The 17,785-nt window shown below is 39.6% G+C and overlaps 1 protein-coding gene across 3 annotated transcripts in view; it reads right to left on the reverse strand.

Annotated features, from left to right (window-relative positions):
- nxf1 (nuclear RNA export factor 1) overlaps positions 1–17,785 on the reverse strand; it is a 39,271-nt gene that overhangs the window by 12,798 nt on the left and 8,688 nt on the right. For all 3 annotated transcript variants that reach the window (XM_031900170.1, XM_012953587.3, NM_001045735.1), the window contains 14 exon segments: positions 15,948–16,146; positions 15,711–15,852; positions 15,053–15,136; positions 13,528–13,632; positions 12,841–12,921; positions 12,692–12,761; positions 12,522–12,610; positions 8,465–8,572; positions 7,415–7,524; positions 4,782–4,818; positions 4,489–4,557; positions 4,350–4,405; positions 875–985; positions 689–747 (listed from right to left, as the gene is read on the reverse strand). In XM_031900170.1, coding sequence (XP_031756030.1) covers positions 689–747; positions 875–985; positions 4,350–4,405; positions 4,489–4,557; positions 4,782–4,818; positions 7,415–7,524; positions 8,465–8,572; positions 12,522–12,610; positions 12,692–12,761; positions 12,841–12,921; positions 13,528–13,632; positions 15,053–15,136; positions 15,711–15,852; positions 15,948–16,146 — 1,320 coding nt within the window.

Genomic DNA, 17,785 nt, shown 5'->3' on the forward strand with positions numbered 1-17,785 from the left:
GCGTTCGCATAAACGCTCCGAGCGTTTGGATCTTGGTAAATCTCCCCCTTAGTGTTTACCTTTATTTCTCCTTTGTCAAAGGGAACATAATAAGCAAATCTACACCTGGGCAGAATCAATGGCAAACAATGCTTTATTGTTTTACCTGCAGTCAGCTGCAAAAGAGCTAAACACTGATTGATTGCTGCCCAGGGACAAATTTGTCCAGTGTTTACACATAAATCCCAATGTGTATTTTCCATGTATTTTTCAATGCATTTCTGGGGTAAACCAATAACCTTCTCACCCATCACCTCTCAATAATTTCTTTACTGGTGGCAGACACAGCTACTTGCCTGGGGCAGCTTTCCATTTTAATGGAACAATTGCACTTAAAATGTACCACCCATTGAAAATGGATATTTAGACAACATTTCTGGCCACAAATTGCATCGGGTGATTGATGCGATTCTTGCCCAATGGCCAGCATTCTGTTGTTTGATCCAATAGTTGTGACCCACGGCCCTCAAGGTGGGCATATTGGGGAATGATCTGCACTTTAGTCAACCTTGCCAAACAAGTGGATCTTTACATGTATGGCCAGCTTTAGTCAGGTTCCAAGCTGCACCTGTTTAGAACCAACATCTCTGGGTGATCAATCATCAGGTTTTCTCTACAATACAGGAAAACAGCAAATGATTTAACTTACTTGGATCTCTGAGTCTTCTTATATTTCTGCTGTCCTTGAAATATTCTCCAAGACTACTCCTGTTCAAAGAGACAATTATATTTCAAACTAAATACTAACCTTTAATAACATGCATTTTCTTGTGCAACTCTGCTATTACAAACTGCAGAAATTGCTCAAGGAAAGAATAGAGAGAAAACAACAAACCTAGAAGGGTTCTGGCCTGGATTTGAAGGAATGCTCAGAGAGCAACATGCCTCATCATGATACACATTCAGAAGACCCTGCCTGTCTTCAGAATCATAACAGGCATAATACCTGAAAAACAGAAAAAATATTAGGAGAAAGTTGGCATGTGTTCATGTGATCAGGATCAGCTGTTTAGCTGGTAAAGAATGTGGGACACTGTGCATCTTTACCAGATGCAAAAAATAAAAATCAAATACTGCCTAAGCAAGCAGATGACAAGCTTGGTAGTGTCCTGAATTGTGGGAATTTTCCTTAAAGGAAAACCTTTTACCCCCCAAACAATGTAGGCCTCTATAAAAATATATTGCATAAACCAGCTTATATGTAAAACCCTGCTCCATAAAAATATACTTTTTAGTAGTATGTGCTATTGGGTAATCCTAAATAGAAAATTGCCATTTTAAGAATTAAGGGCCGCCTCCTGGGATCACAGGATTCACAGTGCACACAAACAAGCCAAGGCACACATACATGCTAGGCCCCATCAGCCAATGAATGGACAGTGTTCTGCCTTTTGCTCCCACACTACTTCCTGTTACAGTTAGAGCTGCATTATTTCTGGTCATGTGATCTGAGGGAGCAAACAGCCTGTCACTTAATGGTGGATCAAGGGAAAGGATGTAAAAGGGCAATATTTACTGATATAATATTCCAGTTTGGCGAGATTCTTTAATAGATCACTTAACGTAGTATAAACCATCAATATTCATTCTGGGGTATAGTTTTTTTTTTTTTAAAGGACATGTCAACTCCAAAAATAAATGTTTGTCTAATAAAAGAAAATATAATTCTAAGAAACTTTCCAACATACATTAAAAATTATTAGTACTTTAAAAGTTTTGGAAATGTAATTGTTTTTAAAAGTAACAACCAGGAGATCAGCAAATGCTGATTTCTATAATAATGTTTCAAGTGCCAGGCTCCTCCAGCAAGTCAGGTCTGTCAGTCTGCTAGCAGTTACATTGTTCCAAACACCAGAGCCAACAGGGCAGAGAATAGAAAATGACTGGCAAACACAACTTCTAATATGTATTATATACAAATAACTCTAAAACCATTACAAATATGCAATGAATGTATATTTTCAAAGTTGCTTAGAATTAAGTTTTCTTTTATTAGACAAAAAAATATTCAAGAGAGAAAAAGGGAGAATAATTTGGGCTACATCCAAGACTAACAGAACATATGTCCAATTCAAGATTGTGCCTGAAAACAAATAGCTGAAGATATTTTACCTCACACTGACCCATGGGGAAAAGTGTCGGTGGAAAGGCCTTTCTATCAGTAAAATTACTCTAAACAGCCTCCAGAATTACCTACCTTTGTCCCAGCATTCTCTCTGACCTGGTTCCTCAGTTAGAAGGCGATTGTTTTTCTTTACTTCCTTGTGCAGAGTGAAGCCCTGCCCCCACTCTCTGTTCAGTTCTCTCTACCTGTAGTCGACCTGGAGACCCTTCTGCGCATGACTGGAGTCAGCAGAAGCCAGTCTGTGGATTAGCAGTTTTTTTTGTTTTTTTTTATGAGAGACCTGAACAGGAAGTGGGGGTGGGGCTTCACTCTGCACAAGGAAGCAAAGAAAAACGATCACCTTCTGACTGAGGAACCAGGTCAGAGAGAATGCTGGGGACAAAGGTAGTTAATTCTGGAGGCTGTTTAGAGCAATTTTACTTATAGAAAAAAAACAAAGTTTACTTATTCTTTAAAGGAGAAGGAAAGGCAAAGTCACTTGGGGGTGCCAAAATGTTAGGCACCCCCAAGTGACTTAAAAGAGAAGGAAAGGCTAAGTCACTTGGGGATGCTAAAATGTTAGGCACACCAAGTGACTTTAATCGCATACCTTTTCCCCCGGGCTGGTGCCCCTGTTCAGAGACAACAGCACCAGCCCGGGGTACCTGTAGCGCTTCCTCCTTCCGTCTTCACGAGCATGCGCATGCGCAGTAGAGTGAAAAGCCGTACTTTAACAGAGAACTCGGCTTTTCACTCTACTGCGCATGCGCCTACCGTGTAGTCGCAGCGAAACAAAGCCGGAAGGAGGAAGCGAATCGCTACAGGTACCCCGGGCTGGTGCTGTTTTCTCCTAACAGGGGCACCAGGGGTACAAGGTAAGCGATTAAAGTCACTTGGGGTGCCTAACATTTTAGCATCCCCAAGTGACTTAGCCTTTCCTTTTCCTTTAAGTAGGAAACTCTGTATGACTTCAGATAAACAAAGTGACAAGTAGGACTTATCACCAGCGATTCTCTTTGTGGCCAGTGGAAAGGTTTTTTCGGGGAGATCGCCCACTATCTCTGCCCATTGTAGCAGAGATAGTGGGCGACTAATCCGTCCATGAGGCATAAGCCTAAAAGCTAAGAGAACACTATCATGGCAGAGCAGTATTGAGTTGGCATTATAGGGGTTAACACTGGAAATATTTGGTCTTAGACACACTGAGAGACCCCAATTAGATATTCCAGAAGGAGGCTGTGGAAAGGTGTCACACTTTAGCGTAGGACTATTCGAAACCTGACCATTTGGCAAGGAAGCTAGGACAAATGGTTTCTTTGATTTGTTGATCAAAGAAAAAAGTTGGAAATCTAGAGCTGTGGGGGGACAGAAAAGAAAAATAGATGGTTTATAAGAAAGGATCCATATCCCCTCTGCTACAGTGTTCAATGTCCTTATATATCACATATTGGTTATGAGTAGATCCCATGCTTCATAATAATACCAAACAAGGCTAGCCTATACCCACCAGTTAAGAGTGATGGGTTTTGGGGAACTGGAACATGAGACACCCCTCATGTTTGGTATCATTCTGAACACCAAGAATGTGTTTTTTGTGACAAACTATGCATTTTTCCATCTGTGTTTTGTACACATGTAGCTCCACCCACATACAGTGAATCACCCTGTGTGCAGTTACACCGAAATGCATTCTTTCAAGTTTATCAGCCAAAATCTGCTCAGTTTAGCTGTACATTGGTCGACGCATGCCTGTAAGTGAATCTACAAGAGCGAGCAGATGAGAGCAGATCAGCACAAAACTAGATTGTGTGCCCTAAGCCTTATGGATGTGCTGTATTGTTCTTGCTCCTCTGCTGCCTAGAAAGAGGCAACTCTACTATCTGTACAGAAACCATATCTACAACTGTAGTTTTATAATGTATTCTAAAAGTGGAAGCTTTATCCTTGTGTCTAACAGTAAAGGAAATACCAAAAATCTATCTAAAATCATACGCCTTCTTCCCATGGTTATAATTTATAGTGCTAAACAAAGTATTGTACCAACATTGAATAGCATTTAGAATTAAATAGGTCTTCAGTATAAGCCTTTTATTGCTAATATCATGAAAGTATGCTGTAAAGTGTGATTTTCCTTTTACTCAGTGTTTTGTGCACTGTTTGTCTGTCAACAATAAAAGTCAGAGAAAGAGGAGCTTTGTGCACTCACTGTTGTAGAAACCGTAAGACCAATGCTTTAATGTCATCAGATGCCAGATAACTACCCTAAAACAGAAAAACAAAATAATTAGATTGCCTGAGACTGCCAATGTGGGTTGATACATTACCTATCCAGACAAACAACTTACCTTACACGGGGGAAGAGTGGTTGGTGTTTCAACATCAAATGTGATTGGAGGAGGAAGTTCATGGCCATCCTGTAAAGTGTTTAGGAAGGGAAAACAGAGGACAAAAGCAGGGCAGGAGACAGGACAAAGAAATAGCAATTGCAGAAAAAGAAAATGAGCATAAAGATTGTTGTGTGGATAGAAGAGAGAAAAGAAAAAAAGTTATTGTACAGTAAATAATTGCTAATAAATAATTATAATGTGTACATGTACGTTAACACAAAAGTAAAAGGCTAAATACCAAAAAGCCTTACCAGTCGTAGGAGTTTGGGAAAGCGTTCTCGCACGGCACTGTCATCCACGGCAGCGGGTGGATCCACAGAGGGTCAGACAAACAAACGAAAAGGAACACAATGTCAGTGCCAGAAGACAGTAAACCCCTACCCACACACCATGCCCCCAAATTTCTCCTCCACCATACCTCCCCCTAATCTGGGAGATTGGATAGGATTGGTCCAGGTGCTGTTTTCATCTTAATGTCTGCAGGAATGTTAAATTCAAGAGCATTTGGGATGGTAAGATTATTTAATACGTTGTTATCAAAATGTGACCCAACAGATATTACCTGTGCCCTCACTTTTATTCAGCACAATCCACCATGTCTCACCCTGATAAGGCACCTCTTTAACCATGGTGCAGCACAACACTCTTGTAAAGACAGCAAGATAAGACATAGCGCAAATTATGAAATGAGATTCATACAACTTACACAGTACCTCTTTGTAAAAAGGAATTTCAAATTGCTTACCTGCCTAACCTGTTTCCCAACTTGTCTCCTGTCTTTCCAATGGGATTAACTGTTCTCAAGATCTAAGAAACCTGATTTTCACAGTAGCTTATTTAAACAAAGTTTACCATACAGAGTAGGGACAGAGGAGTCCAGGGAAAGTGAATCTTCGACCTAAATTTGTTTTTAATATTTCCCACAACCCCATGACATATTTATGCATGATTTTTTAAAGACACCGCAAGATATGCAGCGATCCATTCATAAATCAGGGATCTCATAGCAAAACATAGGACTTGCTACAGGACACTTATAAAAATTGCCAGCTGAAATTTAATGAAGAAATAAAAGTCAAGAGAATGGCAAAGAAGTTAAGAGGACAAGTGATTATGTGCAAATAAGAATGTAAAGAAGAGGTGGCAAATGGATATGTATTGGGAAGGTGACACTGAATTAAACAATGCGGCACCGCCTCTGTCCTCCCTGGAAATGCTCCTGCCCTAGCCTCACACAATCCTCCACCTCCTCATGCTAAATGCATTTTCCAGCTTTATTGCTTAGTGATGCCCACCCCTCATTACAAATCGTTGTCTGTCACATTCCGGTGTGCATCATCCTCCTCGTGGCAGAAAGCAAGCAGCAATATTAATTCCATGTCCCCTGTGGGGTGCAGTCCCTCCCTCTCCTGGCATGGAGGGGATTGGGAATGATATGTGTGCGTGTATGTGGGAGGAATAGAGCATCCAGCCCTACCTCCAGGCCCACCAACCTCCTATTGTGTCGTGGCTGTTTTAAGGTCTGCCTTAGGTTGCCCCCTGCTTGGGGGAACTTACCCGTCATAGACCAAACAGCCACATGTCTGAGGAGGAGGTGATGGGTGAGTGTTGTATGAAAAGGGTACTCAAAGGGACAACATGTAATTTTAATTTGACTTGTTTTTTGCTGGATTGAGGGGTGGCTGGAGAGAGGGTTCAGGGGGTTGATCAGAAGGGCAATTAATGGTCTCCCTCAGACTTAAGGAGGAACAACAGGAGGGATTCAGATGCAGAGCAGGGTTTAGTTCCAGGGTTTACAGAGCACATGTGCAATACTTCAAGACTAGGGAATATGTGAGGCACTGAATTATGAAACATGGGTATAAACAATGATACAATGAAAGGTGTGAGCAAAAATAAAGTGTTTAGGATGTGGGGTGGGGAGAAAGGAAAGTAAATATGATAGACTAGAAAAAAGTATTTAAAAGAAAAAAAGACTAAGTGTCCATGTTCCAACTCTTATTTTATAAGGTTTGTTAAAATCATATTATATTTACCAACTCTGCGAAACCAAACAATTTATGGTCATAGGACCCTAATAAGTAATAATGGATTACAGGTCTGTTTACAGATCTCCACATTTGATTTCTATTAAACATTTGACTGCCCCAAAAAGTATTATTTGTAGCGTACAAGCCAGTTAACCTACATCCCCCAGTGAAAACAAATGTCCATGTCCCAACTCTGCAGGTAGGCCAGTGCTAATATATAACAACATCCATACCTTTGATTTCTAGATCTTAGTGCGGTTCCTTAAACCCTATGAAATAGAATGATTTGTACCTTTTTTTCTGACATTAAATGTCTGCTTTGTGTCTGGCATAAACCCTCTGATATTTAAAATCTCACTGGTACTGTTTTCTTTCCATCTTACATTCTTCCATCAATTCACCTTTGTCCAACAATTTCTCTGCCCTCCACTGAAAGTTCCACTCTCCCTGACCCCTATATTTTGTCATCAAACCCCATTTCATGTCATTGCGTCTATTACATTGGAAACATGCTGGATTGCATAAATAGCTGTTGATTGGAGGAACGCTCAAGTAATAAGCAGGCATATAGTAACAGCAACGTAGACACTAGTAAACTTATTTTATCAACAGTGCCAAGATTACAGTGCTCAATTAAAAGATAAAAGGTGGATTTAAATACTTAAATATTTCTCTGCAGACCTTTAACAGCTGTAAATGCAAAAAAAACAAAATGTATGCTTTAATATAAATATTTCAATGGGATATCCTTCCATTCCCATCCTTCAGCTAATGGAAAATCACTGAGCTTTAGTAGTTTCACTTATCAACTTAGTCTCCTTCCCATGATACTATAAAGAGATCCACAAGCTGACCTGATGTAATTGGTCTGGTCTCTAAAGGTATCACAAAGTGGATTTCCATCTAACCATAGCTCCTCCAGCTTCAGACCTTTCACTTTATCCAGTTCACGGTCGCTTTTTAACTGAAAAATATGCATCCAAATTAAATTTTAATGATAATCAAATGCTTTCATCTTCTAAAATAGTATTCAACATTTTAACCCCTCATGGCTTTGATGTTAAAATTGCCTCTGAAACCTGCCTCTGCAAGGCAAAATTTGCCTGGGGAATATTGGATAGCTGGTACAGTGTACGTGGAAGCCTTTTACCCATGAGTCACGTTCAAATAAAGTATGAAAAACAATTGGGCATAAATAAAGAGCTTTGATTGGCACAATGTAGACTACCAGTCTGCAGAAGGCTCTATGCAAGAACTAAGGCCAAAGTCACCTGTGGCATAGCATCCACTTCCTTCAGTCTTTAAGCCCCTGCACTGTTCACTGCCTGTGGGAGATAAGTCTGGTGGGGTGGTTGGTTAGCATTTGAAAATAATTGTTAGGGGCGTTTAAACATGTGCTAGGACTTGCTGTACTACCCAAGGCAGGGAGGAGGTAAATGGGTTTAAGGGTATGTCAAAATATGACATATTAATATGATGGGTGATATCCCTGCAGTAACCACCAACCCTTTTTTGGCGTTCTACCTCCATTAATATGGATATGGTCTTGTGGGTTTAAAAACTAGGAGTGGTTAACACTGGATTCCATTACTGGCCCTCTGAAACATAGGCCAGAATAATTCCGGCCCTTGAAAGCAGAGGTTGGACAGCACTGCTTTAAAGTAATTCTGACACCCAGGAAGAAAAGGGAAAGTAGCAATACCTTTACGATTTAATCAGAATAATTCATAACCTAGAACTTTATAAAAGTGGATTTCCACACATTACTAGATTCTGACAATAGGGAAGTCCCATAGAACATTTTTTGCAAAATAAAATAATTCTAAGCAACATTCCAATATTTGATAATAAAACAGATAATTATAGTTTAATAATCATTGCATGGCACAGGCTTAACTACTCACCAAGTTTTGTGACAGGTTTAGGATCTTCAGATTGGGGGCTTTAAGTGTAATCTCTTCTAAATCATCTAGTTTGTAGAGTTTGTTGTTGCTGATATCCAAGGAAAGTAGCTACAGTAATAAAGGAAAGAGAGTTAGAAATAAGTGGGGGGAAAAAAATGTGCATGCATAAATAATTTGTACAAAACCACTATTAACCAGCAAATATACTTAGTGACATCAGTTACGCTTGGGAAAACATTTTTTCAAAGCACACCAGTTAATAGATTAAAGATCTATTTTATATTTAATTTTGAAATATCACATGACTGCTAGGCATATTCTTCATATCCGAGGGTGCTACATCCATGTGACTTGTGCTCTTATAAAGTTCAGTCACATTTTACTTCTGCGCTGCAAATTGGAGTGATATCACCCCCTTCTCTTTTTCCCCTAGGAAAACAACGGGAAGGGAGCAAGATAGCAACTCACAGTAGATATCAGAATAGCACAATAGTAAGCTCAATAATAGCTCAATAGTAAGACATCCAAGTCCGGCTTGAGACTCCTCCAGTTACATGGGAGTAGGAGAAACAATTGGTTATCTGAAAGCTGTTCTAATGTGTAGCGCTGGCTCCTTCTGAAAGCTCAGACTCAGACCTGCTATGTAAACATGTGCCTTTTCTTTCTTTTTCTCCAACTTGATTTGCTGTCCCCATGGCTACAAAGCAGCTTATTAATATAAAAAACAGCAGTTGCATTTTCTCACATTTCTACCAATTGCTTGTTTGTGCACATCAAGACAAGTTAGAACTGGGATTCTGCCCAACAATCCTGCTGAAAATTGTTTTTATTGCTTTGACGGATTTCACAGTTTTTACTGATTTTATTGCATTCTGCATTATTCTTGATTTTTCTTCTTATTTTTGCTCCTAAAATTGTGTGCGCAATGTTTTAGTTGTCTATGCATTCCACATAGTTTGCCAATTCTCTGGCTACTAGGTTTCAAACATTTCAGAAAATGCTTAGCAATTTTTATTATTATTAAATCTTTGCACATAAGAACATTTTGGAGACAATGCCCTTTGCTGTAATTTTTCAGAAATTTGAACAAGAATGTTATATGCCAGTGGTTTAAGAGAGTAAAACAGGGTTTCCTATACTTTCTGATATAAAAAAGAAATATGGTGGATATCTTCCAATGAGAAATTGTCTGGACCAATACCATAAACTGAGCAAATATGAAATGATTAAGCTGCACTCCACAACTTTTTGTGGGCATGATTCTAGTCCTATGAAAAAGTAATAAATATCAGCATTTCATCTAATATGTGGCAGTTATTAGAATTGATTATTCTTAGTGTGTAAAATCCTTATATTTAAAAAATTCTCAAAGTATCTGACAAGTGTTGTTCTTGCAGTAGCTGATGGGTAATGAAATCTGTATGCAACCAGTACATTTTAGGATCTCTACATTTTAGTACATTAATATTTATTATGCTTTTTGTATCTAAGAATCTGTAGAAGAGAAGATACTTTAAAGAATGTCTTGATGTGTTGTTACAAAAACAGCTACTTAGGAAAGGTTTGGCAAGGCAAGACATTTTTACCCATATTTAAAAATCTACATAAGAAAAGAAGTTAGAAATCTTCCTAAAACTATATATAATTGGCATAAGCACTCAAGATACAGAGTGTTCTGTTTAAATTGTATTTTTGTTGATAATAAAAGGTTCATATAACTTATATAAAACTTTTAATGTAGCTAGAATACAACATACAGTGGTGCATGAAAGTTTGTGAACCCTTTAACATTTTCTATATATGTATAAGAATGTGACCTAAAACAACATCACAGTTTCAAACAAGTTCTAAAAGTAGATGAAGAAAACCTAATGAAACAAATTGAAAAAATTATTCCGGATAAGGGGTCTTTCCGTAATTTGGATCTCTATACCATAAGTCTACTAAACAATCAATAAAACATTAAACCAAATAGGATTGTTTTTCATCCAATAAGGATTATATATATATATCTTAATTGGAATCAATTACAATGTAAAGTTTTATTACTACAGAGAAAAAGGAAATCAGTTTTAAAATTCTGTATTTGATTACAATGGAGTCTATGAGAGACGGGCTTTCCGTAATTCGGAGCTTTCTGGATAACGGGTTTCCAGATAAGGGATTCCACACCTGTACTTGGTCACGTATTTTTCAGTTAACTTTTTGTTCAGCAACACTTTGGTCTGGAATTTCAGTAGCTATCTGGTTGCTAGGGTCTTAGCCACCAGGCACTGGCTTAAACTAAAGACCAGAATATGAATTTGAGAGGGGCTGAATAGTAAGACAAGTAATAAAAAGTAACAATTTTAATAAATTTTAGTTTTCAGCTGTCAGGGGTCAGTGACCCCAACTGAAAAATGTAGAAGTGGAAGGCAAATAGTTTGGAGAGACAAATAATGAAGACCAATTGCAAAGTTGCTTGGAATAGGAAATTCTATAACATACTAGAAGTTAATGTAAAGTTGAACCAGGACTTCAAGAAATTCACTTTATTCTTCTTTAACCATTCTTTGGTAGAACAATCTGTATGTTTAGGATCATTGTCTTGCTGCATGTCCCACTGTCTCTTGAGATTCAGTTCACTCATAGATGTCTTGGCATTTTCCTTTAGAATTCTCTGGTATAGTTCAGAACTTATTGTTCCATCAATGATAGAAAGCAGTACAGGCCCAGATGCGGCAAGACAGACCTAAACCACAACACTCCCACCACATTTCACAAATAAGATAAGGTTCTTATGCTGGAATGCAGTGTTTTTCCTTTCTCCAAATGAAACGCTCCTCATTTAAGCCAAAAACTTTTGGCTTCATCCATCCACAAAACATTTTTCCATTATCCTTCTGGTTTGTCCACATGATCTTAAGCAAACTGTAGACAGTCAGCAATATTTTGGGGAAAAAGCAGTAGCTTTCCCTTTGCTACCACACCATTGCTGTTCAGTGTTCTCCTGATGGCGAACTCATGAACATCCAACATTCAACAATGTGATACAGGCCTTCAGTTTCTTAGAAGTTACTCTGGTTTCTTTCTTGTAACCTCTGGCACATGGGGAGATTAGTTGCCTGCGACAAATCTCCTGTGTCTCGGGCGACTAATCTCCCCAGATTGCCATCCCACCGGCGAAAATGTAAATCGCCGGTGGGATGGCATACGCGGCGGCGCGATTTCAGTGAAATCGCGCAAGTTGCCTTGAGGGGAAAGTTGCACGATTTCAGTGAAATCGCGCAGCCGCGTATGCCATCCCACCGGCGACTAATCTCCCTGTGTGCCAGAGCCCTTAGACACCTTGCAGTTGGAGTTATCTTTGATGGTCGACCACGTCTGGGTAGGGTAACAACAGTCTTTTATAATTTGTACACAATCTGTCTGACTGTTGGTTATCAGAATCCAAACTCTTTAGAGATAACCTTTTACAGCTTTAGGGCTCTGGCACACGGGGAGATTAGTCGCCCGCGACAAATCTCCCTTGTCACGGGCGACTAATCTCCCCGAGTTGCCATGACCCGCCATCCCACCGGCGAACATGTAAGTCGCCGATGGGATGGCACACGCGGCAGCGCGATTTCCCGCCGGCGACTTACATGTTCGCCGGTGGGATGGCGGGTCATGGCAACTCGGGGAGATTAGTCACCCGCGAACATGGAGTTTTGTCGCGGGCGACTAATTTCCCCGTGTGCCAGAGCCCTTACAGGCATAAACTACTCTTTTTCTGGGGTCCTAAATCACCATCTTTTTTTCTGAGCCATGATACACATTCACAAATGTGTTGTATGTGGGATCTGGCTTTGCTGTGCACATGTGCAGCACTTGCAGAAATTTTTTATTAGGCATGCTGAAAATCTTAAGACTTCTAAAACATAATGATCATGCTTTAGTGTAGTAAGAGTAATGAACCTAAACATAAAGTGGTTGCTAGGGTTTAAATGACCAGAACAAAAGTCTTTTCCTCTGTAATTACAATACTTAACTTCTTTGGAGACATTAATTGTACAGTACTATAAACAAAACTGCCTACCTCTGGTACATTATCCTCAATTATCTGCAACATTGTCGTCATGTAGCATTTTCTGTTCAGGATTAAATCTACTTTATTGGCGACTAAATCTAGGGTAAAGAGATGAGTACATTAAGATGCTGCTTAAGGATAGGCAAAGTGGGTTAAAAAGACTGTTAGAGGGGCTTTACCAGGGTCACTTCGCACAGCCTTCATATCCAGGGCTTGATGTGCACCATCATATCTCTTCTGCATACAGTTCTAGGCAAGAAAACAAGAATTTATAATTTAGTAACAATTTATTTCTATTAATGCTGTCAATGCATTTATTGATGTGTACCTTAAAATGTTCTAACTCTTCATCTTTTATTTCCTTTGTAAAGTTCTGAGGAGGCGGGCATGGCCGTGTTAAAATAGTGATCTGTAGAGTGGGGAGTAACAAAAACTTAAAAACAAAAGTATTAGTAAAATGCTGTAAAAAAAAAAAAAAAAAAAATGGAACCTGCAACATTTCAATGATAACATTTTGTAACACAATGCTCTACTCTATGGGGCTGATTTACTAACCCACGAATCCGACCCGAATTGGAAAAGTTCCGACTTGAAAACGAACATTTTGCGACTTTTTCGTATGTTCTGCGATTTTTTCGGATTCTGTACGAATTTTTCGGATCCAATACGATTTTTGCGTAAAAACGCAAGTTTTTCGTATCCATTACGAAAGTTGCGTAAAAAGTTGCGCATTTTTCGTAGCGTTAAAACTTACGCGAAAAGTTGCGCATTTTTCGTAGCGTTAAAACTTAACGCTACGAAAAATGCGCAACTTTTCGCGTAAGTTTTAACGCTACGCAAAAAAAATCGCAAAAACATACGAAAAAATCGCAAAGTACCGATCATTACGAAAAAAACGCAATCGGACTCCATTCGACCCGTTCGTGGGTAAGTAAATCAGCCCCTATATGTTTGAATATACCACTACTTTATTAGCATTGTCTTTTAAATGCCTAAAAACAAAATCACTACTTACCTTGAAGTTTTCTCTGTCTGTGAATGTCCTAGATAGCTGCTTTAAGGCTTTTGCAGCAGCAGAGTCTTCAACAAAGAAGTGAGCCCGGTTATGGTCAGTGTGATACTATTTTGATGGAAAGAAAACATCCCAAAATTATTGTAACTTCTTCCCAAAAAATTTGTAAATTAATCTGGTAGCACAGGGATAAAATCTATTAAGCAGTAGCATTCTTAAAGAGATACTGACACCTGAAATTAAACTTATTTTTTTTATTTCTAACATAACATTGTCTTTGCATGATATTTATAATTTTTGCCTTAAAAGTATTTGCCCGATGCTTTTACATTACTTATGCAATCCCCAATGTTCCTTTATGAGGGGGCTGCCATATTTGTGCAGTAGGAGTCCATTAGCATTAGAAGCTATAACTGACAGGCTGAGAAGGGACAGTCGGGTTGGCAAAGCAGTCAGGTTTAGGAACTTCAAGTGACAATTAATTACAAAAACAGCTCTATCAGCAAAAACTAATCAATATGAACTATAGGTGACTGTTAATGCACATTCATATTTTGAATGGTAGTTTTTTAGTGTCAGTATCACTTTAAAACTCTCCTTGATTTGTCTTGAGCACCATCATGAACTTAACTTGGCCCCTTGCGGGGGGGGGTAAAGCTTCACAGGCTAGAAACCTCTGATCAAGAGGTAACAATTATTTGAAGAAAAGAACAGATACCAAAAAGAAAGTCTTTGCTTTGGGCTCAGCACCCACTGATTTACAACCCATGGCTGATGCTGTCAAAGTTTCCCAGTAAACATCACAAAGTATTAGCAGGGAAACTCTCCAGCTCAATGTCTCAATTCCCTAAACAACAAGGTCTGGGACACTCCAAAGGTCAAGCTTCATTTTTCAAGTATCTGTTGTGAGTTTTGCTATGTAAAGTTGCTGTGGCTGTAGTTTACAGCAACTTCATAATAAGACATGTACTGTGTGTTGCTACATTGCATCTTTATTCTAAATTGTTTTTGGAGGCTGCATTGAAAACAAACTCTAATCCTACATATGAACTCCTAGCAGGTCATAGCCAGCACCAACAGAAATAAATGTTGGTGTCAAATCATGGAAGGTGTCAGTAACTATTGATTACCTTGCAGTTTCTATCCCAGTTTCTGTGTGGTCATCCAGCTCGGCATCTATTAATTTTATCTTAACTCCTTTCCTGATCTCCATGGGCCCCCAAAATTCTTTAACATTGCTTACTGTGTTGTCAAAGCTCCTTCCCCAATCTGTGTGTGGTACAGCCACAAACAGTCCTGTGCCCTCAAAACTACTTCTCTGATTTCCGTAAAGCTTTCCCAAAAGCTCACAATTAAGATTCTTTTTTATTTATTTCTAGATTTTTGTTTGAAATGTCTATTTGGATTTGGCCAAGAGCTTCCCATGATATCTTAAGATATTTTAATAAATAAATGAGCACTATGATCAACAAATACAGTAGACTTGCCAAAGCAACAAAGTATATTGGTAGAAGGAAAACAGTCTTACATGAACTGGATTAAAGGGCACGCTGCTAGCACCTTGCAAGATGCCAAGTAACCAGGACTTCTCATACTTCTTGCCATGTGGTATCTAGTAGGAATTAGGTGGGTGACAGGAAAACACACACTTAACATTACTGTAAAGTATAACAATATAAAAAAAGCATTGAACAATATTATTGCATTAACTCATGCTTTTTGTTGGGGATACATTTTGCATATTCACAGCACATAAAGAGGTACGTTTTCACAGTTTGTTCCTGTATTTTTTCTTTGCATGCTAAGAAGTGATTTATTGCTCACTGTGACTATTTGTAAGCTAATCTTTGATTTTTCATGCATTTTCAGTATTTGCATTTTCAGTTTATGGGTATTGACAGCTTGATGCATAAAATGATAATTGCAAATCAAGAACAGGGATTGCACTGGGATGTTTCATTCAAGTTAATGGAAAATACAAGAGGTGGTCTTGTGTGCTTTTCAGACAACTAAAAGCATCATGCGTAGGTAGGACAGGATCTACTATCAAGAACTCCATTATGCAAATGCTTTGACTTTGTAAACAAGCAATCCCTCCCCTTTTTGTATTGTATAAATAGAAATTTTAAAATTATGAAATTTGTATAATGTAAGCAATTTCACCAAACTCAGCAACCACATCTTACCGTGACCTTGAACCATGATTTCCTGTCCTCACTATACTCTGCTCTGCCCTGTTGTTGAGGCTCTCTGTGAGAACCACCAAAGTTTTTCTTGTCCCTCCCAGGCTTCTCATCTCTCCTTTTACCACCCCGGCCATACGGCACGCTGTATAAAGAAAACAGATGAAGATTTCCTGTCAAACATTTGAAGACCAATTATTATTTCTTTCATAAGGCTACTCTTTTCAGAAAATTACTCACAATCTGTGACGGGATGATTCATGTGCGTCACCCATAGCCACATCCCCATCATCATCCTCAAGACGGGAACGAGGGTTAGGTCCATAACCACCTTTGTTTCTATATTTATGGGGACCTTCACTGTACATCTTTCCCATAAAGGGACCACGCCCTTTCCGTTTTTTCATTGAGAATCCCCCTCCATAGCGATCATCATGTTCTGTGGAAGGAAAAAAAAAAAAAAAAGTCAGCTACAATTGTTGTTGACAAAATTTTGGATATCCTGGTGCTTAGCTTTTTTTCAATAACATGGTCAGGACCAATTTCAAAGACTATGATAGGATAGTACAGGTATGGGGTCCCTTATCTGGAAACTGGTTATCCAGAAAGTTCCAAATTATGGGAAGGCCATCTCCTTATTGGATTCCAAAAAGTCTACTGGGTTTAGTTAATGTTTAACGATCTGGTGATCCAAAAAGGCCTGTCATCTGGAATATCCCAGATCCCAAGCATTACGGATAATAGATCCCACACCTGTACTATATTTGTGAAGATGTACAGTCCATAACCTGACCAGTGATAAACCTATGCCCCAGTGCAGGAAAAAAGGAGGTTTATGTACTTACCGTTAAAGCCTTTTCTCTCCAGTCGTAAGGGGGACACAGGGCTTCCCTCCCCGAACTCTTGTTCCATAGTTAAGTATTCTACCAGGTTGAGAGATGTTATAGAGTTCTCGGTTACTTGTTACAAACTGGCGCCTTTCAGAGGCAGCAGGGGATAAAGGGTGAGTAGGAGGGTCTTCAGTTCTGATGTCATCAGTGTCCTGCCTCCTGATGGGAGGGACCCTTTACCCCATGGTCCCTGTGTCCCCCTTACGACTGGAGAGAAAAGGCTTTAACGGTAAGTACATAAACCTCCTTTTCTCTCACGTCTAGGGGGACACAGGGACCATGGGGACGTATCAAAGCCACCCACAGTAGGGAGGGAGAACTCTGATGATTTAGGAAACTACTGCCTGGAGCACCTTTCGACCGAAGGCTGCTTCTGCAGACAGGTAAGTATTGAAATGGTAAAACTTCGTAAACGTGTGTGGGGAGGACCAAGTGGCCGCTCTACATACCTGCTCAGCTGTGGCCGCATTTCTATGCGCCCAAGAAGCTCCGACTGCTCTAGTGGAATGAGCTCTGAGTTTTATTGGAGGTACCTTCCTCCGCACCAGATATGCGCGTCTCACTGTCTCTTTTATCCAGCGAGCAATTGTGGTTTTTGTGGCAGGAAGGCCCTTACGTGCTCCTGAGGGTATAATGAAGAGAGTCTCTGTCTTCCGAATAGGTCTTGTCCGAGAAACATACACCTTAAGGGTTCTTACCACATCCAGTCTATTTAGTCTGGCTTCCTTTTCATTCCTTGGATTATTGCAGAATGATGGTAACACAATCTCAGTGTTGATATGGAATGAAGACACAACCTTAGGAAGGAACTCCGGAACCGTACGAAGTACTGCCCTGTCCTCGTGAAAGTTCAGGTATGGTTCTGCACAGGATAGTGCACCCAACTCAGATATTCTTCTGGCTGATGAAATAGCAATCAGAAATACGGTCTTCCATGTGAGAAATTCCATTCCCACCTCCTTCAGGGGCTCGAATGGCGCATCTAGAAGTACTGATAGCACAAGATTGAGGTCCCAGGGTGGCACCGGGTGCCTGAATGGGGGAGATACTCGAGATACCCCTTGCAGAAAAGTCCGGACATCGTCCTTGAGGGCCAATCGTTCCTGGAATAGAACCGACAAGGCTGATACTTGAGCCTTTAATGACCCTAGTCTGAGTCCTTTTTGGAGTCCTTCTTGAAGAAACTGC

This window comes from Xenopus tropicalis, chromosome 4 (genome assembly GCF_000004195.4).
Source record: "Xenopus tropicalis strain Nigerian chromosome 4, UCB_Xtro_10.0, whole genome shotgun sequence".
Taxonomy (NCBI): Eukaryota; Metazoa; Chordata; class Amphibia; order Anura; family Pipidae; genus Xenopus; species Xenopus tropicalis.